Raw genomic sequence first — 25,283 nt, 5'->3', positions numbered from 1 at the left:
TGACAAGCATTAGTGAGGTCCTTGAATGAGATGACCCCCCCCTTTTTTTTTTTGTAAACAATGGTTTTACTCTTGCATCATAGTGGGGTGGAATAGTAGTATGACCACAGCGTCATACGACTGGTTTAATGGCTTGAATAAATTCTCTGATGAAAATGGGAAAGTGAGAATCTACTCTTCATTGTTATAGTATTTACAAACCTAAAGGGGAAAATGAGGTGCAACTGTTTACTTTTAACCTGGCCAATATAAATAGAAATAAACAAATTAGTGCAGAATCTATTGAAGTACGAATTGAAGCACACAATACACATGTTCTTATGTACTTGGTCATGTACACAAAAATGTACAGTGCTTGAATGACACAGAGACCCACTGGACTCCAATTTGATGATCTGTTCAATACTTCCATCTAGTGTTTACATGGAAGATTACAGCATTCCTTTCAAAAGTCCTGTGAGGATCCAGCCTATACATTTAAACTCTTAGGGACATGACATGATTGTCAGTGTAACTTCTGTAAAACACAGATCCTCTTCATGAACAGTAAAAAAATAACTAATGGAGATTTTGGATATGGGTGATGTGTTAACTGTGATCTACTGAGGATAGTGTGTGCAGTCTAGTTTAATAACAATTCTGTCTTAAATATGTATGCATAATATGCATAATATGCATATAATCCCTATGATGTTTTGTGGAAAAGACTATTCAGGCAAACAGTGTAAACTTTTGACGTGATGGTCAACTTCTTTCCATTTTCTGTATTGAAAACTGAGTGAATAAATTTTGAATTGAAAACTTAACTGCTGGTGCTTTCAGGAATAATTTAAATAATTAATCTAGTACTTTCTTTCAAAAGCAACGAGCAGAGACAAGTGAAGTGTGGATTTAAAATCATATTTATTCAGATGTCTGTAAAAAGAAATAGGTTACATTATTGACATGTTCATAAAATCTAAAAAAAAAAAAAATAATAATATATATATATATATATATATATATATATGGAAACAGTGCATTTTTATTTAAAGGTATTAATCACCACCACATGCAACAACAGAACAACATCCTTACCCCAGTGTTACTTTGATTTTCTGGAGAAAAGTATAGTTGCATTATCCGTTTACACTCAGACCTGATGGTTTACATAGCATGCTTTTGGAGATTTGTGATGTTCTCAGGACTGTTTATTTGCCTTTGGAGTCTTTGGATGTTGGCTTCCAGCCCCAAAGGACATTTTTGTTGAATTTTTTAAAGTTAAATTTCATTACAGTGAAAGGATCTTCCCCTCTTTGCCAGACAATAGCAGTTTGGACTGGTGAAGGTTAGCATACTCCTCCTCCGATGATTATGCAGCCTACCACCACTTTTAGAGTACCGGTCATGCAGAGTCTTCAAACACCTGCACACACTTTGAGTATGCTAAATGCTTGTTACTGTAGTATAACCAAGGGTACTGCTGGTTGCTTTGTCTAAGGCAACATGGGAGAGAAATCTTTCTGTCCAAATTAGAATTAATACAAAATGAGAAAATGGCCAAATGGGTTTTTGGGGAGCCTTAATCCCATTTTACTGAATGTCCCACCTGGGTCGGGGATATGCACATTGTACATGCACCTGTAAATTAAATGAAATTCCAATGGTAAAAATGACATTTTGTCAGGGTTAAGATCAACCAAAAATAAAGCACATGTGTGAGTGGCTTATAGAAATAATGCTGGGGAAAGATATGTATGAATTATTGTTAAGACACAAACAATTGATAGAAAAGAAAGTGTGGGATGTGGGATAGTAGCTACTGTAGTATATGTAAATGATTACTACTTATTTAAATACATTTTTCCAAACAAAATGCTCTCACAATTTTTAAATTTAACATTAATTTGTCTGTGAATTAGCATGATCTCTGAACAGACATGGATTTAAGTGCTATAGCGCCATGGATTTAAGTGCTCTACTTCTCTATTTTCTTTTCTTTATTATTAACATTCTTAATGTAATTAAGATTTGCTTTCAAAATAAAAGTGCTCCAAGTCATAAAATGTTCTTACAACATAAAAAGCTGAAACAAAAGAAGAGCATATATATATATATATATATAAACAATGATTTCTTCTAACAAGTTATGAAGCATAAACATGATGAAACAAGCATATCAAAAGGTAAATATAAACCCTTTAAGTTTCTAAAGTTTCACTGCTCTTGCTTGGCCTGATGATCACAGAATATCCTGCTCCTCTTCTTCAGATTTTGTTGGACAGCAGCAGCAGCAGCATCTTCTGATCCACCGCAGCAACCGCCTTCTTCGTGACATGTCCACAGCCAGTGCCCCCCTCAGTATCTCTGTTCTTACTTCCTCCTCCTCCTTCACTTCAACCAGATCATAAAGAGTAGAGGTGGCAGCTTCCTCCCGTCCAGCCCACTCCTGCACCCTGACAACCCCCACCTGCTGATTAGTGCCTCTTTTCTCTTCTCCTGTCCACTCTCGTGTCACTGTTTGCACAGCTTTGTCTGCCATCCGCCTATATCTATCCATCTTTATAGCTGTTTCACTGATGAGTTGCTCCAGTCTCTGCAAGTACATTTTTGTGCTTGGGTCTGTCCTCTTGCTCTTTAATTGCTGAATCTCGATCAGCATGCATTCCTTTAACAGAATGATTTCTTTCTCCCTCTCCAGGATTCTCTGCTTGTCTGTCTCGCTCTCTTGACGAAGAGCTTCATTAAACATTTCCATTTCAGCCTTCTTTAGCTCCAGCTCGATTTTCTCTTTCTGGATTCCAGCTCTCTCCAGTTCCTTCCTTTGAATGTCTTGTAATCTCTTCTCTAGTTCTCCTTTCATATGTTTTATTGTTCTAGTCATTTCCTCTATCTCCTTTTTGTAGATCAGACGGTCTCTGTCAGGTATCTCATCTGAAATATTTGAAAAGTCTTCATCACAAGTCTGAGTCATGCATGTCTTTTTCTCGATGACTTCAGAATCACTAGCACGTTCTGTGATAGTAATAGTGGGATGGTCTTCCATTTCTTTTTCTATTATACACTGTAAGCAAGCATCCTTTGTCTTCTTCTCATATGTTAACTCATCTTCTCTGTCTTCTTTGTCCTGTATCTGTGATTTCACTTTAGTTAACTCTATTCTCATCCATTCCCTTTGTACTTGTATATCTCCTTCAATTTGCTGCAGTTCATGTTTTCTGCTTTGAAACAGTTGTGTTAAATGTTTCATTTCTTCTCTCTGTTTTTGGCTTTCTGCACCAATCTGCTCCAGATCGTAACTTTTTATTTGAATATCCTCCATGATCTCTTTCTTTTTTGCTTCAGCAATTCCACATTCATACTTTATTTCCACAAACTTGGCTTTTATGTTTTCAAGTTTTAGTTCACTTGTTTTTAGATCTTTTCTGGTGTTCTCAAGTTCAACTATTTGTCTCTTCAGGTCAGATCTTATGAGGTTAAGTTTTTCTACCTCTCCAATGGGCTCTGTAATGTCATGAGAAAGTTCCAGTTGCCTTGGTTCTACTGCAAAAGTCTGTGTCTGAGCATCAGCCCTTTCCATTTTCTTTGTTTTGTCCTTCTCTGTCTCAAATGGTGGCAGCCCTTTTTCATCTGTCATTTTCCTCCCTGGAACACCTTTGGTGGATTCCAGTTTTCCCATTTCATCTGTTTCTCTTTTGCTTCTTGACACCTTCTCCAGTACTTCAGCTCTCATTTGTTCTAGTTCATTTCTTTCTCTCTTTAACAAGTCCTTGTGCACCTCTAGATTCTCCTTCTCTTCCTCCATCGCTCTCATTGTCATATCCAGTTCCTCTTTCATTTTCTGGAATGTGTTACGGAGTCTCTCCACTTCTTTATCTTTCTCTGCCATGGCATAAATTAATTCCTCATTCTCTTCCATGAGCTGGAGCAGCAAACCCTTATCCCGCTCTTTCTCCCTCTTAGTTTCTTCCAGGATCATTTCCAGATTCTTAGCCATCACTCGAGTCCCAGCCTTTGCCTGTGGCAGTTCATCCCTCTTATTCAGCGCAGTTGTCTTCATTTGCTGTAGCTCTGCCGTTTCTGACCTCAGTGACTTCCTTAGAATTTCTTTTCCGTCCTCCTGAGGAAGAACTTTGTCCTCATATTGGTTCGGATCATATGTTTCTTCCATCACAGTGAAATGACCTGAGGTTTCTTGTTCCCTTGCCATTACTATGTCTTGCTCTATTTTAATTTTTTCACTGCCATAGCATTCCTCCAAGTCCTGCTCATATGTTTGTGTTTGAGCATCTTGTACATGGTCTAGTCTTAGCCTTTGTTTGTCTTCAGGATGTTCCTGCTCTTTCAGTTTCTCAACATTTTCCTTTGAAATACTGAGACTCTCCTCAGGCAGCGAGTGAGTCTCTTTTTCTCCAGCCTGCTCACGTACTTGAAATATTTCTTGGTAATGTTCTAGGACTCGTTTCTTTTTATGTATTTCCTCATTAAGCATTCTCAGCTCTCTTTGCTTCCTGTTTGTCTGCTCGGTGATGTTGTCCATCTCCTTTTTAAGCTCTTCAAGTCGGAATTCCATCTCATCCAATTCACCTTGTGTCTTCTTTGTGATGTTCTCCCTATCTCGTCCTGTCTCTTTCTGCATCAGTGTTTTTTCCTGTTGTAGTAAAGTTCTCTCATGGTGTATTTTTTGTTGGGCAAGTTCTACTAGCTCCCTTTGTCTGTCTAGATCAGCTCTGTCATGTTCAATATGACTCTTCTCGTTCTTCAGGCGCTCTTTACAGTCTTCAATTTCCTCCATGTCCTTCTGAATAAGATTTTTTAGCTCTTCAAGCTCCTCTTTCTTTATTTGCATGCTTCTCTTAAATGTATTTTTCTCTTCATCAAATTCAGACCTCTCTTGTTTAATTATATTTCTCTCCCTCCTTATGGCTTCAATTGTATCATTCACCTCTTGCTGCTGCTGATTTAGCTCAAGCTGCCTTGCTTCAAGCTCATTCCTTTCTTTTGTGACCATGCTCTTCAAGTCTAGCAGTTCATCCCTTTGTTTATAGAGTTCAGTTTGATATAGAGCTAGTTCTTGTTTTCTCAATTCTAGTCCTGTATCTCTTTCCAGTGCCTCAGTTTCACTTCCGAGCAGTTGCTCAGCTTGTTTAAACATCTCCTTTTGTTTGTCTAGAATTGTTGTCTCTGTCTCTTTCCTCAGTTGCTTCACCTTGGCATCTAATTCTTCCAATTCCCTCTGTAAGTCAGCTTTTTTGTGTTGCATTGTACTCATCTCTTTTTCATACAGGTTTTTCTTGATTATTATGTCATGTTGGAATCTTTGTATTTCAGCATTAACTTCCTCTAGGTCCTTATTTTTCTTCTGTACTTCTGTGGTGATGCTCTCAAGCTCTTCTCTTTCTTTTGCAAACTGTAAGGCAATTTCAGCTGCCCCTTTCCTCTCTTTCACTGTCTCCTCCATGTCTTCCCCAATATTCTTAATGGTCTGTTTTTGTATTTTTTGTTTTTCACTTTCCTGAATGGTTTCTTTGAGCTGCTGTCTTTTTTCTTCAATTTCATTTCTCATGGTCTCTAGATCATTTCTGTCCTTTCTGATTTGCTCCACCACGTTATCCAGCTCCTGTTGTCTCTTTTCAAGCTGATTTTTTTCCATCATAACAGCATCTCTAAAGACTTTAATTTCCCTCCATTGTTCTTCCACCTTCTTCAGTTTGTTCTCTACTTCATAATCCCGGAGTCTTATTTCGTTCTTTTCCTTTTCCAAAGTTTCTCTTTGCATCAATATGTCGGCATTCAGCTGTTCCAAAGTTCCCTTCTGATGTTGTAAGTCTGTCTTTGTCATGATACCCTTTTCTTTTTGTTCTGCCATCTGCTTCTCCAGATTCTCTCTGAGTGTCTCAGTGTCTGCTTTCCTTCTCTCTAGTTCATTCTTTTCACCCTGAAGCAACAGTATCTTCACTTCAAATTCTTGTTTCTGTCTTTCTAACTCAGCTTGCATTGTTTGTATTTCTGCCGCATGCCTCTTGGTCTTCTCAATAATACTCTGAAAGTCTTCCTTTTCTTTATTGAGGAGAATAGTCATTTCCTCCAATTGTAGTTTCTCTGCCTGTGTCTCCTCCATTGACCTTTCAATGTTCTTAGCTTTTCTTTGCACATCTGCTTTCATTTTCTCCAAGCTATTTGCCTCCTTTTGGATGTTTTGTCTGTCCATCTTAATTCTCTCTTCCTCTTTATTTAAATCAGATCGCTTTTGGTCAAGCTCATCCTTTAACCTGTTTAGTATCTGCTTGTCTCTCTCTATTTCTCTCCTCTCATGTTGCAATTCACTTTGTAACTGATCCCATTCGCCCTTTTCTGTTCTCAGTGATCCATGCATCATATTCTCAATCTCCTTTAGCTTCTGTTCAGTTTCATATTTCACCTGATCTGCTTCATAGCGCTCTTTTCTGGTGGCTTCCAGGATGGCATGTGTCTCAGATTGATGTTGTTGCATTTCTGACTGTGTTCTCTCAAGCTGAAATTTCTCAGCTAACAGAGTGTCCCTTAACACCTCAGTCTCAGCTTGCTTTATCTGTAGTTCTGTTTCCCAGTGCTCAAGTCTGTCTCTCTTGATGTTCAGTTCTCCTCTCTCTTTATTTATTTCACTGGTCAGCTTTTCCAAGTCAGCATTTATCTTCTCCAGAGTTTCTCTTTCTCTCTGAATGTCATTCTCCCTAATTTCAAATTCATTTTGTTGCTTTGTAATGAGATCATCTAAGTACTCTCTTTTCCTCTGTATTTCCACCTTCATTTGATCCAGATCAGTTTTCTCCTTTGTGAGTATGTCCTGGGTGTTTCTAACATTTTGCAATTGGCTTTCCAGCTCATCTTCTAGGTGTTTTTGTTTTTTCTTGGTGACCCCAATGATAGCCTCAATCTGCTCCTTCTCCGTCTGCTGTTCAATGGCCACAGTCTCAAGCTTCTCCCTCTCTTTCATTACTTCTTTCATGAACTTCTCTACTTCAGTTTTCTTCCTTTGTAGCTCAGACTCAATCTGTTTCAGGTCATTCTCTTTGTTTCTTAGTTTCTGCTTCTCATCTTCTAGTTCACGTCTTTGGTCATCTAACTGGGTTCTAATTTTTTCAATGTGCTCCATCTCTGTGCTTAACTTTTCCTTAACAGTTTGCTCAATGTGCTCATTTATTTGTTGTCGCTGCATTTCAATTTCAGCACGTGCCTCTTCCAACTCTCCCTCAGATTTTTTTAACATACCATCCAAATATTGCTTTTGTTTATATAATTCATCCCTCTTTTCATCAAGCTCACTTTTCTCCATAGCCATAGTGGCCCTCAGTTCATCCATGATCTTACTCTTGTTTTTTAATTCCTCTTGAAGGAGCATGAATTCATTGTTTCTGGTTTGTAAATCAATTTCCATTTTCATTTTCTGCCTCATGATTTCTTTCCTAGTCTCCTTTAGAGCTTCTAGCTCTTCTTCTCTGTACTCTCTCTCAATATTGTCTTTTTCTCCATGTATTTTCAAATGAATTTCTTCTAATTGTTTCTGTAACTCTTGCAATTTTATTTGTAGATCACGCTTGTGTTCTTCGAGGAGCTGGTTTTGGCACTGTAGTTCTGTTTTCTGTCTCTCCAAATTCTCATTCATAAGCTTCAAATTATCAATCTTTGTCATGGCTTCTTCAAGGATTCCCTCATTCTTTATTCTCTCTTCTTGAAATTGATTAATCATGTCTTTTGCCTTTTCATTGTCCTTCTTGAAACCATCCAAAATACTTCCCATGCTCACCATCTGTTGCTGTGATTTAGCCTTTTCCAGTTCAAGACTTTCCCTTTCTCTTTCTATTTGTTCCCTCATGTTCTCAAATTCTTTTAGATTTTTTCGAAGTTCAGCCTCAAGCTTCTGTGTATTCTCTTTCTCAGTTCTCAGCAATTCTGTTAAGTGCTCTGCCTCATCCTTTCGCAGTTCAAAAGTGCCCTTTTCTTCTGTCTGTCTCACTTCAGCTGTCTTGATTTGATTCATATCATCTCTTTCCTCACTTATGGTTCCTATTTCTCTGTCTTGTCTACGTGTCTTTAATTCTTCTTTCATTTGTGTCAGTTGATATTTCTCCTTTTCTAACTCTGCTTTGATTTTTTCAATGTTTTCTTTTTCATTTGACAGCACAGTTTTCATATCTTCAAGCTCTGCTGTTTTGCTCTGAAGCTGTTTAGCTTTAATCTCTGTGGCATTTCTAATCTTTTCCAAATTCTGTTCTTTTAGTTTAATGCTGCGCTTCATTTCTTCCTTTTCGGCTTGAAGTTCCTTATTGATCAGTTCTAACTCAATTTTCTTCTGATTTGTCTCATCCATAATGTTTTGAATTTCTTTCTGTTCCTTGGTAAGTTGGACCACCATTTCTTCAGCTCTTTCTTTCTCCCTGATGAGTTCCAATATGATGTTCTCTGTGCCCTCTGTTCCTGTTACTCTGGTTTCTAGTTCACATGCCTCATTTTCTATGTTCTGTTGAACAGGTTGTAGCCCTTCTTTTTGTCTCTCCATATCAAGTCTGATCTGCTTGTCTATGTCTTTATGCATGCTTATCTCGACTTGTTCAAGGTTCATGTCTTTGCTGGATTTCATATCCATTTCTTGTTTCACCCTCTGTATCATCATATTGATCAAACTCAGCTCTTCTGTCTTGTTTCTAATCTCATCTGAGATATATTCCAGTTCTTTCTTCTGTTTCTGTAACTGGAATTCAGTTTCCTCTGCTTTTTCCTTTGTCTGTTTTGCCTCCTCCATCAGAATTTCCATGTCTTTTGCCATGTTCTCCTTCACTGTTTCTAATTCTATCTTCTCGTTCTCTATATTTTGTTTGCATGTTTGTATCTCGTCTTGTTGTCTCTCAAGTGCTTCTTTATATTGCACTAGTTCAGTCCACTCTCTTTCTATGATTTGCTCTTTCTCCATCTTTGGCATGTCAGCTTTCGTCTTCACCAATTTGAATGATTCTATTAGGCTATCAGTCTCATCCCTTGCAGGTTCTTCTGTAGAAACTGCTGGGTCTTTTTTCCATCTTGCCACAGATGATGGTACCTTTTCTGCTGGTGTTACACTGTCATCTTCACACGTCTGTGTGTAAATGTCTACCATAATCCCGTGCATTTGAATCGGCTTAAGGTCTGAGCTAATTTCAGAGCTTTCAGTTACATATTGAAGCCTTTGAAATTCAGCTTTGAATTGGTCCAACTCAGCTTTTGTGATGTGCAGCAGTTCTTCTTGTTTATTGAGTTCCTCTTTTACTTTGTGTGTCTCTGCTTCTACCTGAACCAGATTCTCTTTCTGCTTCAGAATCTGCAGAGCCATGTTCCTCTCCTCTTCCCGTAAAATAATTATTCTTTTTTCAAGTTCATCAGTGATTTGGGCTAGCTTACCACCTCTTGGTTTTAGCTTTGTAACCTGTGTTGTTCTAAACTCCACACCATCACCTTTTTTCTCTAATATTTCTGGCTTCACTGGTATGTCTGTTATTTGTGTCTGTTGGTCTTGATTGTCTTTTGTCTCACTCAGATCAACTGTAGAAATTTGCACAGCAGAAGTGAGAATTACGTCTGTATCAAGCATCTGAGTTATTCCTTCTTCAGGCCCTGTCTGTGCGAAATCTCCTCTATGGATTTCTAAAGTGTGTTTTTTCCTCTTACTTTCTTTCTTTTCATGTTGTAGTTTCTTTTGTTCAAGAGCCATTTCATCTTCTTTCTGCTGAATGTTAAGTTCAAGTTGTCCAAGTTTCTGTAATTTCTTGTTTGTTTCTTCTTCAAGAAGGTTGATCTCTTGTTGTTCAAAAAGTTTGATTTTATTTTGTTCCAGTTGTTCCTTTATGTTGTTCATTTCCTCCTTACTGTTTTCCATGTCTTTCTTTTCTCTTTGTATTTCATTCATTAATTGATCAAGTTTCTCTCTTTCATTTTTCACTTGCTCAATAAAGATTTGTTCCTTTTTTTGCTGTTCAGCTTCAAGGGCAGTCTTCATCTTATTCAGGTCACTCCTCTCTTCCATCATTCTTCTCAAATCATCATTCAAACTTTGTTCCTGGATATTTATTTCACTTTCCTTTAGGTGCAGTTGCAATTTCATATTCAGTGCCTCATTTTTACTTTTGTCAATTACACTCTTTTGGCTTTGCACTTCTTCCTGCAAAGAATTTAGCTCAAGCAGCTTCATCTCCAAGTCTTCCTTTTCTTTTTTGATGATTCTTTTCTGGGTCACGACATGAATACTTTCTGTTTCTAGTGTTTTTGTCTTTTCTTCGACTTCTCTCCTATTCAGCTCCTCCATTTCCTTGTATTTTGCAAGCTGCATTTCCAGCTCCTCGGCTTTCCTCTGTATCTCCAACCATTTGCTTTCAATATCACCTTTCTCTTGCTCCAGAGAAGCTTTCTTTGTCTCAATCTCTTCATTTTGCTTTGATATCTCATCAGACATCTTCTCCAGTGCATCTTTCTGTCTCTGAGTGTCTTCCAGGAGGATCTTGTATTGCTCTTTCTCATTTTTTAGTTCTTTTTCAATTTCATTTAACTTTTGTCTGTCCATGCTGATCTTCTCTAGAGCATTTATTTCAGTCTCTCGTTGTTCAAGTAGAAGTGTGTCAGTCATAATCTTGTGTTTGTCTTTATCCATTTCATCTTTCTCTTTATGCATTTGTTCTCCCAGATTGTCTAGTTCTTGCCATTTCTCCACCAGGTCTTCCTTTTCCTTTTCAGCCTCTTCTTTCTGCCTTCTGAATTCAAGAATGTCAGTGTCCAGCGCTTTTCTCTCTTCTTCCATTGCCACTCTGTCCATGTCGTTTTTTAGTTCTTTTTCAATTTCATTTAACTTTTGTCTGTCCATGCTGATCTTCTCTAGAGCATTTGTATTATCTTCCATTTCTCTCTGCATAGCTGCCTTTAGATGCTCAAAATCACTTCTCTCATTCTCCATCTTTTCTTTCTCAAGCTCAATCTCTCGGTTTTTAACTTCTAAATTGACCTTCATTTGGTTTACTTCCTTCTTCAAAGTACTTGTAATGTCCTTCTCTTTTTCCACATATTTCTTCTCCTCTTGTATTTCATTCATTAACTGATTAATTTCTTCTCTCTCCTGTTTCATTTTCTCTCTGAGAGTGTCTTCAATTTGTTCAGTTTGAGCTTCCAGTTCAACTCTCATTCGATCTAAATCCCTTCTTTCCTCCATTATCTTCTTCAAATTATCCTCCAGAATTTGCTTTTCTTCAATTATTTCAGTCTCTCGTTGTTCAAGTAGAAGTGTGTCAGTCATAATCTTGTTTTTGTCTTTATCCATTTCATCTTTCTCTTTCTGCATTTGTTCTCCCAGATTGTCTAGTTCTTGCCATTTCTCCACCAGGTCTTCCTTTTCCCTTTCAGCCTCTTCTTTCTGCCTTCTGAATTCAAGAATGTCAGTGTCCAGCGCTTTTCTCTCTTCTTCCATTGCCACTCTGTCCATGTCTTCCTTTTCCTTCTGTTTTGTAATCTGCACTTCCAGCTCCTCAGCTTTCCTCTGTATCTCCAACCATTTGCTTTCAATATCACTTTTCTCTTTCTCCAGAGAAGCTTTCATTGTCTCAATCTCTTCATTTTGCTTTGATATCTCATCAGACATCTTCTCCAGTGCATCTTTCTGTCTCTGAGTGTCTTCCAGGAGGATCTTATAATGCTCTTTCTCGTTTTTTAGTTCTTTTTCAATTTCATTTAACTTTTGTCTGTCCATGCTGATCTTCTCTAGAGCATTTTTATTATCTTCCATTTCTCTCTGCATAGCTGCCTTTAGATGCTCGAAATCACTTCTCTCATTCTCCATCTTTTCTTTCTCAAGCTCAATCTCTCGGTTTTTAACTTCTAAATTGACCTTCATTTGGTTTACTTCCTTCTTCAAAGTACTTGTAATGTCCTTCTCTTTTTCCACATATTTCTTCTCCTCTTGTATTTCATTCATTAACTGATTAATTTCTTCTCTCTCCTGTTTCATTTTCTCTCTGAGAGTGTCTTCAATGTGTTCAGTTTGAGCTTCCAGTTCAACTCTCATTCGATCTAAATCCCTTCTTTCCTCCATTATCTTCTTCAAATTATCCTCCAGAATTTGCTTTTCTTCAATTATTTCAGTCTCTCGTTGTTCAAGTAGAAGTGTGTCAGTCATAATCTTGTGTTTGTCTTTATCCATTTCATCTTTCTCTTTCTGCATTTGTTCTCCCAGATTGTCTAGTTCTTGCCATTTCTCCACCAGGTCTTCCTTTTCCTTTTCAGCCTCTTCTTTCTGCCTTCTGAATTCAAGAATGTCAGTGTCCAGCGCTTTTCTCTCTTCTTCCATTGCCACTCTGTCCATGTCTTCCTTTTTCTTCTGTTTTGTAATCTGCACTTCCAGCTCCTCAGCTTTCCTCTGTATCTCCAACCATTTGCTTTTAATATCACTTTTCTCTTTCTCCAGAGAAGCTTTCATTGTCTCAATCTCTTCATTTTGCTTTGATATCTCATCAGACATCTTCTCCAGTGCATCTTTCTGTCTCTGAGTGTCTTCCAGGAGGATCTTGTATTGCTCTTTCTCATTTTTTAGTTCTTTTTCAATTTCATTTAACTTTTGTCTGTCCATGCTGATCTTCTCTAGAGCATTTGTATTATCTTCCATTTCTCTCTGCATAGCTGCCTTTAGATGCTCAAAATCACTTCTCTCATTCTCCATCTTTTCTTTCTCAAGCTCAATCTCTCGGTTTTTAACTTCTAAATTGACCTTCATTTGGTTTACTTCCTTCTTCAAAGTACTTGTAATGTCCTTCTCTTTTTCCACATATTTCTTCTCCTCTTGTATTTCATTCATTAACTGATTAATTTCTTCTCTCTCCTGTTTCATTTTCTCTCTGAGAGTGTCTTCAATTTGTTCAGTTTGAGCTTGCAGGTCAACTCTCATTTGATCTAAATCCCTTCTTTCCTCCATTATCTTCTTCAAATTATCCTCCAGAATTTGCTTTTCTTCAATTATTTCAGTCTCTCGTTGTTCAAGTATAAGTGTGTCAGTCATAATCTTGTGTTTGTCATTATCCATTTCACCTTTCTCTTTCTGCATTTGTTCTCCCAGATTGTCTAGTTCTTTCCATTTCTCCACCAGGTCTTTCTTTTCTTTGTCGGCCTCTTCTTTCTGTCTTCTGAATTCAAGGATGTCAGTGTCCAGTGCTTTTCTCTCTTCCTCAATTGCCACTCTGTCCATGTCTTCCTTTTCCTTCTGTTTTGTAATCTGCACTTCCAGCTCCTCAGCTTTCCTCTGTATCTCCAACCATTTGCTTTCAATATCACTTTTCTCTTTCTCCAGAGAAGCTTTCATTGTCTCAATCTCTTCATTTTGCTTTGATATCTCATCAGACATCTTCTCCAGTGCATCTTTCTGTCTCTGAGTGTCTTCCAGGAGGATCTTGTATTGCTCTTTCTCGTTTTTTAGTTCTTTTTCAATTTCATTTAACTTTTGTCTGTCCATGCTGATCTTCTCTAGAGCATTTGTATTATCTTCCATTTCTCTCTGCATAGCTGCCTTTAGATGCTCAAAATCACTTCTCTCATTCTCCATCTTTTCTTTCTCAAGCTCAATCTCTCGGTTTTTAACTTCTAAATTGACCTTCATTTGGTTTACTTCCTTCTTCAAAGTACTTGTAATGTCCTTCTCTTTTTCCACATATTTCTTCTCCTCTTGTATTTCATTCATTAACTGATTAATTTCTTCTCTCTCCTGTTTCATTTTCTCTCTGAGAGTGTCTTCAATTTGTTCAGTTTGAGCTTGCAGGTCAACTCTCATTTGATCTAAATCCCTTCTTTCCTCCATTATCTTCTTCAAATTATCCTCCAGAATTTGCTTTTCTTCAATTATTTCAGTCTCTCGTTGTTCAAGTAGAAGTGTGTCAGTCATAATCTTGTGTTTGTCATTATCCATTTCACCTTTCTCTTTCTGCATTTGTTCTCCCAGATTGTCTAGTTCTTTCCATTTCTCCACCAGGTCTTTCTTTTCTTTGTCGGCCTCTTCTTTCTGTCTTCTGAATTCAAGGATGTCAGTGTCCAGTGCTTTTCTCTCTTCCTCAATTGCCACTCTGTCCATGTCTTCCTTTTCCTTCTGTTTTGTAATCTGCACTTCCAGCTCCTCAGCTTTCCTCTGTATCTCCAACCATTTGCTTTCAATATCACTTTTCTCTTTCTCCAGAGAAGCTTTCATTGTCTCAATCTCTTCATTTTGCTTTGATATCTCATCAGACATCTTCTCCAGTGCATCTTTCTGTCTCTGAGTGTCTTCCAGGAGGATCTTGTATTGCTCTTTCTCGTTTTTTAGTTCTTTTTCAATTTCATTTAACTTTTGTCTGTCCATGCTGATCTTCTCTAGAGCATTTGTATTATCTTCCATTTCTCTCTGCATAGCTGCCTTTAGATGCTCAAAATCACTTCTCTCATTCTCCATCTTTTCTTTCTCAAGCTCAATCTCTCGGTTTTTAACTTCTAAATTGACCTTCATTTGGTTTACTTCCTTCTTCAAAGTACTTGTAATGTCCTTCTCTTTTTCCACATATTTCTTCTCCTCTTGTATTTCATTCATTAACTGATTAATTTCTTCTCTCTCCTGTTTCATTTTCTCTCTGAGAGTGTCTTCAATTTGTTCAGTTTGAGCTTGCAGGTCAACTCTCATTTGATCTAAATCCCTTCTTTCCTCCATTATCTTCTTCAAATTATCCTCCAGAATTTGCTTTTCTTCAATTATTTCAGTCTCTCGTTGTTCAAGTAGAAGTGTGTCAGTCATAATCTTGTGTTTGTCTTTATCCATTTCACCTTTCTCTTTCTGCATTTGTTCTCCCAGATTGTCTAGTTCTTTCCATTTCTCCACCAGGTCTTTCTTTTCTTTGTCGGCCTCTTCTTTCTGTCTTCTGAATTCAAGGATGTCAGTGTCCAGTGCTTTTCTCTCTTCCTCAATTGCCACTCTGTCCATGTCTTCCTTTTCCTTCTGTTTTGTAATCTGCACTTCCAGCTCCTCAGCTTTCCTCTGTATCTCCAACCATTTGCTTTCAATATCACTTTTCTCTTTCTCCAGAGAAGCTTTCTTTGTCTCAATCTCTTCATTTTGCTTTGATATCTCATCAGACATCTTCTCCAGTGCATCTTTCTGTCTCTGAGTGTCTTCCAGGAGGATCTTGTATTGCTCTTTCTCATTTTTTAGTTCTTTTTCAATTTCATTTAACTTTTGTCTGTCCGTGCTGATCTTCCCTAGAGCATTTTTATTATCTTCCATTTCTCTCTGCATAGCTGCCTTTAGATGCTCAAAATCACTTCTCTCATTCTCCATCTTTTCTTTCTCAAGCTCAATCTCTCGGTTTTTAACTTCTAAATTGACCTTCATTTGGTTTACTTCCTTCTTCAAAGTACTTGTAATGTCTTTCTCTTTTTCCACATATTTCTTCTCCTCTTGTATTTCATTCATTAACTGATTAATGTTTTCTCTCTCCTGTTTCATTTTCTCTCTGAGAGTGTCTTCAATTTGTTCAGTTTGAGCTTCCAGTTCAACTCTCATTCGATCTAAATCCCTTCTTTCCTCCATTATCTTCTTCAAATTATCCTCCAGAATTTGCTTTTCTTCAATTATTTCAGTCTCTCGTTGTTCAAGTAGAAGTGTGTCAGTCATAATCTTGTGTTTGTCTTTATCCATTTCATCTTTCTCTTTCTGCATTTGTTCTCCCAGATTGTCTAGTTTTTGACATTTCTCCACCAGGTCTTCCTTTTCCCTTTCAGCCTCTTCTTTCTGTCTTCTGAATTCAAGAATGTCAGTGTCCAGTGCTTTTCTCTCTTCTTCCATTGCCACTCTGTCCATGTCTTCCTTTTCCTTCTGTTTTGTAATCTGCACTTCCAGCTCCTCAGCTTTCCTCTGTACCTCCAACCATTTGCTTTCAATATCACTTTTCTCTTTCTCCAGAGAAACTTTCGTTGTCTCAATCTCTTCATTTTGCTTTGATATCTGATCAGACATCTTCTCCAGTGCATCTTTCTGTCTCTGAGTGTCTTCCAGGAGGATCTTGTATTGCTCTTTCTCATTTTTTAGTTCTTTTTCAATTTCATTTAACTTTTGTCTGTCCATGCTGATCTTCTCTAGAGTATTTGTATTATCTTCCATTTCTCTCTGCATAGCTGCCTTTAGATGCTCAAAATCACTTCTCTCATTCTCCATCTTTTCTTTCTCAAGCTCAATCTCTCGGTTTTTAACTTCTAAATTGACCTTCATTTGGTTTACTTCCTTCTTCAAAGTACTTGTAATGTCCTTCTCTTTTTCCACATATTTCTTCTCCTCTTGTATTTCATTCGTTAACTGATTAATTTCTTCTCTCTCCTGTTTCATTTTCTCTCTGAGAGTGTCTTCAATTTGTTCAGTTTCAGCTTGCAGGTCAACTTTCATTCGATCTAAATCCCTTCTTTCCTCCTTTATCTTCTTCAAATCATCCTCCAGAATTTGCTTTTCTTCAATTATTTCAGTCTCTCGTTGTTCAAGTAGAAGTGTGTCAGTCATAATCTTGTGTTTGTCTTTATCCATTTCATCTTTCTCTTTCTGCATTTGTTCTCCCAGATTGTCTAGTTTTTGACATTTCTCCACCAGGTCTTCCTTTTCCCTTTCAGCCTCTTCTTTCTGTCTTCTGAATTCAAGAATGTCAGTGTCCAGTGCTTTTCTCTCTTCTTCCATTGCCACTCTGTCCATGTCTTCCTTTTCCTTCTGTTTTGTAATCTGCACTTCCAGCTCCTCAGCTTTCCTCTGTACCTCCAACCATTTGCTTTCAATATCACTTTTCTCTTTCTCCAGAGAAACTTTCGTTGTCTCAATCTCTTCATTTTGCTTTGATATCTGATCAGACATCTTCTCCAGTGCATCTTTCTGTCTCTGAGTGTCTTCCAGGAGGATCTTGTATTGCTCTTTCTCATTTTTTAGTTCTTTTTCAATTTCATTTAACTTTTGTCTGTCCATGCTGATCTTCTCTAGAGTATTTGTATTATCTTCCATTTCTCTCTGCATAGCTGCCTTTAGATGCTCAAAATCACTTCTCTCATTCTCCATCTTTTCTTTCTCAAGCTCAATCTCTCGGTTTTTAACTTCTAAATTGACCTTCATTTGGTTTACTTCCTTCTTCAAAGTACTTGTAATGTCCTTCTCTTTTTCCACATATTTCTTCTCCTCTTGTATTTCATTCGTTAACTGATTAATTTCTTCTCTCTCCTGTTTCATTTTCTCTCTGAGAGTGTCTTCAATTTGTTCAGTTTCAGCTTGCAGGTCAACTTTCATTCGATCTAAATCCCTTCTTTCCTCCTTTATCTTCTTCAAATCATCCTCCAGAATTTGCTTTTCTTCAATTATTTCAGTCTCTCGTTGTTCAAGTAGAAGTGTGTCAGTCATAATCTTGTGTTTGTCTTTATCCATTTCATCTTTCTCTTTCTGCATTTGTTCTCCCAGATTGTCTAGTTCTTTCCATTTCTCCACCAGGTCTTCCTTTTCCTTTTCGGCCTCTTCTTTCTGTCTTCTGAATTCAAGGATGTCAGTGTCCAGTGCTTTTCTCTCTTCCTCAATTGCCACTCTGTCCATGTCTTCCTTTTCCTTCTGTTTTGTAATCTGCACTTCCAGCTCCTCAGCTTTCCTCTGTATCTCCAACCATTTGCTTTCAATATCACTTTTCTCTTTCTCCAGAGAAGCTTTCATTGTCTCAATCTCTTCATTTTGCTTTGATATCTCATCAGACATCTTCTCCAGTGCATCTTTCTGTCTCTGAGTGTCTTCCAGGAGGATCTTGTATTGCTTTTTCTCGTTTTTTAGTTCTTTTTCAATTTCATTTAACTTTTGTCTGTCCATGCTGATCTTCTCTAGAGTATTTGTATTATCTTCCATTTCTCTCTGCATAGCTGCCTTTAGATGCTCAAAATCACTTCTCTCATTCTCCATCTTTTCTTTCTCAAGCTCAATCTCTCGGTTTTTAACTTCTAAATTGACCTTCATTTGGTTTACTTCCTTCTTCAAAGTACTTGTAATGTCCTTCTCTTTTTCCACATATTTCTTCTCCTCTTGTATTTCATTCATTAACTGATTAATTTCTTCTCTCTCCTGTTTCATTTTCTCTCTGAGAGTGTCTTCAATGTGTTCAGTTTGAGCTTCCAGTTCAACTCTCATTCGATCTAAATCCCTTCTTTCCTCCATTATCTTCTTCAAATTATCCTCCAGAATTTGCTTTTCTTCAATTATTTCAGTCTCTCGTTGTTCAAGTAGAAGTGTGTCAGTCATAATCTTGTGTTTGTCTTTATCCATTTCATCTTTCTCTTTCTGCATTTGTTCTCCCAGATTGTCTAGTTCTTGCCATTTCTCCACCAGGTCTTCCTTTTCCTTTTCAGCCTCTTCTTTCTGCCTTCTGAATTCAAGAATATCAGTGTCCAGTGCTTTTCTATCTTCCTCAATTGCCACTCTGTCCATGTCTTCCTTTTCCTTCTGTTTTGTAATCTGCACTTCCAGCTCCTCAGCTTTCCTCTGTATCTCCAACCATTTGCTTTCAATATCACTTTTCCCTTTCTCCAGAGAAACTTTCGTTGTCTCAATCTCTTCATTTTGCTTTGATATCTCATCAGACATCTTCTCCAGTGCATCTTTCTGTCTCTGAGTGTCTTCCAGGAGGATCTTATAATGCTCTTTCTCGTTTTTTAGTTCTTTTTCAATTTCATTTAACTTTTGTCTGTCCATGCTGATCTTCTCTAGAGCATTTGTATTATCTTCCATTTCTCTCTGCATAGCTGCCTTTAGATGCTCAAAATCACTTCTCTCATTCTCCATCTTTTCTTTCTCAAGCTCAATCTCTCGGTTTTTAACTTCTAAATTGACCTTCATTTGGATTACTTCCTTCTTCAAAGTATTTGTAATATCTTTCTCTTTTTCCACATGTTTCTTCTCCTCTTGTACTTCATTCATTAACTGATTAATTTTTTCTCTCTCCTGTTTCATTTTCTCTCTGAGAGTGTCTTCAATTTGTTCAGTTTCAGCTTCCAGTTCAACTCTCATTCGATCTAAATCCCTTCTTTCCTCCATTATCTTCTTCAAATTATCCTCCAGAATTTGCTTTTCTTCAATTATTTCAGTCTCTCGTTGTTCAAGTAGAAGTGTGTCAGTCATAATCTTGTGTTTGTCTTTATCCATTTCACCTTTCTCTTTCTGCATTTGTTCTCCCAGATTGTCTAGTTCTTTCCATTTCTCCACCAGGTCTTTCTTTTCTTTGTCGGCCTCTTCTTTCTGTCTTCTGAATTCAAGGATGTCAGTGTCCAGTGCTTTTCTCTCTTCCTCAATTGCCACTCTGTCCATGTCTTCCTTTTCCTTCTGTTTTGTAATCTGCACTTCCAGCTCCTCAGCTTTCCTCTGTATCTCCAACCATTTGCTTTCAATATCACTTTTCTCTTCCTCCAGAGAAGCTTTCTTTGTCTCAATCTCTTCATTTTGCTTTGATATCTCATCAGACATCTTCTCCAGTGCATCTTTCTGTCTCTGAGTGTCTTCCAGGAGGATCTTGTATTGCTCTTTCTCATTTTTTAGTTCTTTTTCAATTTCATTTAACTTTTGTCTGTCCGTGCTGATCTTCCCTAGAGCATTTTTATTATCTTCCATTTCTCTCTGCATAGCTGCCTTTAGATGCTCAAAATCACTTCTCTCATTCTCCATCTTTTCTTTCTCAAGCTCAATCTCTCGGTTTTTAACTTCTAAATTGACCTTCATTTGGTTTACTTCCTTCTTCAAAGTACTTGTAATGTCCTTCTCTTTTTCCACATATTTCTTCTCCTCTTGTATTTCATTCATTAACTGATTAATTTTTTCTCTCTCCTGTTTCATTTTCTCTCTGAGAGTGTCTTCAATTTGTTCAGTTTGAGCTTCCAGTTCAACTCTCATTTGATCTAAATCCCTTCTTTCCTCCATTATCTTCTTCAAATTATCCTCCAGAATTTGCTTTTCTTCAATTATTTCAGTCTCTCGTTGTTCAAGTAGAAGTGTGTCAGTCATAATCTTGTGTTTGTCTTTATCCATTTCATCTTTCTCTTTCTGCATTTGTTCTCCCAGATTGTCTAGTTTTTGCCATTTCTCCACCAGGTCTTCCTTTTCCCTTTCAGCCTCTTCTTTCTGCCTTCTGAATTCAAGAATGTCAGTGTCCAGTGCTTTTCTCTCTTCTTCCATTGCCACTCTGTCCATGTCTTCCTTTTCCTTCTGTTTTGTAATCTGCACTTCCAGCTCCTCAGCTTTCCTCTGTATCTCCAACCATTTGCTTTCAATATCACTTTTCTCTTTCTCCAGAGAAGCTTTCATTGTCTCAATCTCTTCATTTTGCTTTGATATCTCATCAGACATCTTCTCCAGTGCATCTTTCTGTCTCTGAGTGTCTTCCAGGAGGATCTTGTATTGCTCTTTCTCGTTTTTTAGTTCTTTTTCAATTTCATTTAACTTTTTACTGTCCATGCTGATCTTCTCTAGAGCATTTGTATTATCTTCCATTTCTCTCTGCATAGCTGCCTTTAGATGCTCAAAATCACTTCTCTCATTCTCCATCTTTTCTTTCTCAAGCTCAATCTCTCGGTTTTTAACTTCTAAATTGACCTTCATTTGGTTTACTTCCTTCTTCAAAGTACTTGTAATGTCCTTCTCTTTTTCCACATATTTCTTCTCCTCTTGTATTTCATTCATTAACTGATTAATTTCTTCTCTCTCCTGTTTCATTTTCTCTCTGAGAGTGTCTTCAATGTGTTCAGTTTGAGCTTCCAGTTCAACTCTCATTCGATCTAAATCCCTTCTTTCCTCCATTATCTTCTTCAAATTATCCTCCAGAATTTGCTTTTCTTCAATTATTTCAGTCTCTCGTTGTTCAAGTAGAAGTGTGTCAGTCATAATCTTGTGTTTGTCTTTATCCATTTCATCTTTCTCTTTCTGCATTTGTTCTCCCAGATTGTCTAGTTCTTGCCATTTCTCCACCAGGTCTTCCTTTTCCTTTTCAGCCTCTTCTTTCTGCCTTCTGAATTCAAGAATATCAGTGTCCAGTGCTTTTCTATCTTCCTCAATTGCCACTCTGTCCATGTCTTCCTTTTCCTTCTGTTTTGTAATCTGCACTTCCAGCTCCTCAGCTTTCCTCTGTATCTCCAACCATTTGCTTTCAATATCACTTTTCCCTTTCTCCAGAGAAACTTTCGTTGTCTCAATCTCTTCATTTTGCTTTGATATCTCATCAGACATCTTCTCCAGTGCATCTTTCTGTCTCTGAGTGTCTTCCAGGAGGATCTTATAATGCTCTTTCTCGTTTTTTAGTTCTTTTTCAATTTCATTTAACTTTTGTCTGTCCATGCTGATCTTCTCTAGAGCATTTGTATTATCTTCCATTTCTCTCTGCATAGCTGCCTTTAGATGCTCAAAATCACTTCTCTCATTCTCCATCTTTTCTTTCTCAAGCTCAATCTCTCGGTTTTTAACTTCTAAATTGACCTTCATTTGGATTACTTCCTTCTTCAAAGTATTTGTAATATCTTTCTCTTTTTCCACATGTTTCTTCTCCTCTTGTACTTCATTCATTAACTGATTAATTTTTTCTCTCTCCTGTTTCATTTTCTCTCTGAGAGTGTCTTCAATTTGTTCAGTTTCAGCTTCCAGTTCAACTCTCATTCGATCTAAATCCCTTCTTTCCTCCATTATCTTCTTCAAATTATCCTCCAGAATTTGCTTTTCTTCAATTATTTCAGTCTCTCGTTGTTCAAGTAGAAGTGTGTCAGTCATAATCTTGTGTTTGTCTTTATCCATTTCACCTTTCTCTTTCTGCATTTGTTCTCCCAGATTGTCTAGTTCTTTCCATTTCTCCACCAGGTCTTTCTTTTCTTTGTCGGCCTCTTCTTTCTGTCTTCTGAATTCAAGGATGTCAGTGTCCAGTGCTTTTCTCTCTTCCTCAATTGCCACTCTGTCCATGTCTTCCTTTTCCTTCTGTTTTGTAATCTGCACTTCCAGCTCCTCAGCTTTCCTCTGTATCTCCAACCATTTGCTTTCAATATCACTTTTCTCTTCCTCCAGAGAAGCTTTCTTTGTCTCAATCTCTTCATTTTGCTTTGATATCTCATCAGACATCTTCTCCAGTGCATCTTTCTGTCTCTGAGTGTCTTCCAGGAGGATCTTGTATTGCTCTTTCTCATTTTTTAGTTCTTTTTCAATTTCATTTAACTTTTGTCTGTCCGTGCTGATCTTCCCTAGAGCATTTTTATTATCTTCCATTTCTCTCTGCATAGCTGCCTTTAGATGCTCAAAATCACTTCTCTCATTCTCCATCTTTTCTTTCTCAAGCTCAATCTCTCGGTTTTTAACTTCTAAATTGACCTTCATTTGGTTTACTTCCTTCTTCAAAGTACTTGTAATGTCCTTCTCTTTTTCCACATATTTCTTCTCCTCTTGTATTTCATTCATTAACTGATTAATTTTTTCTCTCTCCTGTTTCATTTTCTCTCTGAGAGTGTCTTCAATTTGTTCAGTTTGAGCTTCCAGTTCAACTCTCATTTGATCTAAATCCCTTCTTTCCTCCATTATCTTCTTCAAATTATCCTCCAGAATTTGCTTTTCTTCAATTATTTCAGTCTCTCGTTGTTCAAGTAGAAGTGTGTCAGTCATAATCTTGTGTTTGTCTTTATCCATTTCATCTTTCTCTTTCTGCATTTGTTCTCCCAGATTGTCTAGTTTTTGCCATTTCTCCACCAGGTCTTCCTTTTCCCTTTCAGCCTCTTCTTTCTGCCTTCTGAATTCAAGAATGTCAGTGTCCAGTGCTTTTCTCTCTTCTTCCATTGCCACTCTGTCCATGTCTTCCTTTTCCTTCTGTTTTGTAATCTGCACTTCCAGCTCCTCAGCTTTCCTCTGTATCTCCAACCATTTGCTTTCAATATCACTTTTCTCTTTCTCCAGAGAAGCTTTCATTGTCTCAATCTCTTCATTTTGCTTTGATATCTCATCAGACATCTTCTCCAGTGCATCTTTCTGTCTCTGAGTGTCTTCCAGGAGGATCTTGTATTGCTCTTTCTCGTTTTTTAGTTCTTTTTCAATTTCATTTAACTTTTTACTGTCCATGCTGATCTTCTCTAGAGCATTTGTATTATCTTCCATTTCTCTCTGCATAGCTGCCTTTAGATGCTCAAAATCACTTCTCTCATTCTCCATCTTTTCTTTCTCAAGCTCAATCTCTCGGTTTTTAACTTCTAAATTGACCTTCATTTGGATTACTTCCTTCTTCAAAGTATTTGTAATATCTTTCTCTTTTTCCACATGTTTCTTCTCCTCTTGTACTTCATTCATTAACTGATTAATTTTTTCTCTCTCCTGTTTCATTTTCTCTCTGAGAGTGTCTTCAATTTGTTCAGTTTCAGCTTCCAGTTCAACTCTCATTCGATCTAAATCCCTTCTTTCCTCCATTATCTTCTTCAAATTATCCTCCAGAATTTGCTTTTCTTCAATTATTTCAGTCTCTCGTTGTTCAAGTAGAAGTGTGTCAGTCATAATCTTGTGTTTGTCTTTATCCATTTCACCTTTCTCTTTCTGCATTTGTTCTCCCAGATTGTCTAGTTCTTTCCATTTCTCCACCAGGTCTTTCTTTTCTTTGTCGGCCTCTTCTTTCTGTCTTCTGAATTCAAGGATGTCAGTGTCCAGTGCTTTTCTCTCTTCCTCAATTGCCACTCTGTCCATGTCTTCCTTTTCCTTCTGTTTTGTAATCTGCACTTCCAGCTCCTCAGCTTTCCTCTGTATCTCCAACCATTTGCTTTCAATATCACTTTTCTCTTCCTCCAGAGAAGCTTTCTTTGTCTCAATCTCTTCATTTTGCTTTGATATCTCATCAGACATCTTCTCCAGTGCATCTTTCTGTCTCTGAGTGTCTTCCAGGAGGATCTTGTATTGCTCTTTCTCATTTTTTAGTTCTTTTTCAATTTCATTTAACTTTTGTCTGTCCGTGCTGATCTTCCCTAGAGCATTTTTATTATCTTCCATTTCTCTCTGCATAGCTGCCTTTAGATGCTCAAAATCACTTCTCTCATTCTCCATCTTTTCTTTCTCAAGCTCAATCTCTCGGTTTTTAACTTCTAAATTGACCTTCATTTGGTTTACTTCCTTCTTCAAAGTACTTGTAATGTCCTTCTCTTTTTCCACATATTTCTTCTCCTCTTGTATTTCATTCATTAACTGATTAATTTTTTCTCTCTCCTGTTTCATTTTCTCTCTGAGAGTGTCTTCAATTTGTTCAGTTTGAGCTTCCAGTTCAACTCTCATTTGATCTAAATCCCTTCTTTCCTCCATTATCTTCTTCAAATTATCCTCCAGAATTTGCTTTTCTTCAATTATTTCAGTCTCTCGTTGTTCAAGTAGAAGTGTGTCAGTCATAATCTTGTGTTTGTCTTTATCCATTTCATCTTTCTCTTTCTGCATTTGTTCTCCCAGATTGTCTAGTTTTTGCCATTTCTCCACCAGGTCTTCCTTTTCCCTTTCAGCCTCTTCTTTCTGCCTTCTGAATTCAAGAATGTCAGTGTCCAGTGCTTTTCTCTCTTCTTCCATTGCCACTCTGTCCATGTCTTCCTTTTCCTTCTGTTTTGTAATCTGCACTTCCAGCTCCTCAGCTTTCCTCTGTATCTCCAACCATTTGCTTTCAATATCACTTTTCTCTTTCTCCAGAGAAGCTTTCATTGTCTCAATCTCTTCATTTTGCTTTGATATCTCATCAGACATCTTCTCCAGTGCATCTTTCTGTCTCTGAGTGTCTTCCAGGAGGATCTTGTATTGCTCTTTCTCGTTTTTTAGTTCTTTTTCAATTTCATTTAACTTTTTACTGTCCATGCTGATCTTCTCTAGAGCATTTGTATTATCTTCCATTTCTCTCTGCATAGCTGCCTTTAGATGCTCAAAATCACTTCTCTCATTCTCCATCTTTTCTTTCTCAAGCTCAATCTCTCGGTTTTTAACTTCTAAATTGACCTTCATTTGGTTTACTTCCTTCTTCAAAGTACTTGTAATGTCCTTCTCTTTTTCCACATATTTCTTCTCCTCTTGTATTTCATTCATTAACTGATTAATTTTTTCTCTCTCCTGTTTCATTTTCTCTCTGAGAGTGTCTTCAATGTGTTCAGTTTGAGCTTCCAGTTCAACTCTCATTTGATCTAAATCCCTTCTTTCCTCCATTATCTTCTTCAAATTAACCTCCAGAATTTGCTTTTCTTCAATTATTTCAGTCTCTCGTTGTTCAAGTAGAAGTGTGTCA

General features: G+C 37.3%; 1 protein-coding gene across 2 annotated transcripts in view; it reads right to left on the bottom strand.

The window, feature by feature from the left end:
- Positions 1-890: 890 nt before the first annotated feature.
- LOC140552027 (uncharacterized) overlaps positions 891-25,283 on the bottom strand; it is a 52,350-nt gene continuing 27,957 nt past the window's right edge. For both annotated transcript variants that reach the window (XM_072675926.1, XM_072675927.1), the window contains exon 4: positions 891-25,283. This exon is cut by the window's right edge and continues 25,345 nt beyond it. In XM_072675926.1, the coding sequence (XP_072532027.1) occupies positions 2,222-25,283 (23,062 nt within the window). In that variant the 3' untranslated portion in view covers positions 891-2,221.

Source organism: Salminus brasiliensis, chromosome 3 (genome assembly GCF_030463535.1).
Source record: "Salminus brasiliensis chromosome 3, fSalBra1.hap2, whole genome shotgun sequence".
Lineage (NCBI taxonomy): Eukaryota > Metazoa > Chordata > Actinopteri > Characiformes > Bryconidae > Salminus > Salminus brasiliensis.
This window is presented reverse-complemented; position numbering and strand designations above follow the sequence as displayed.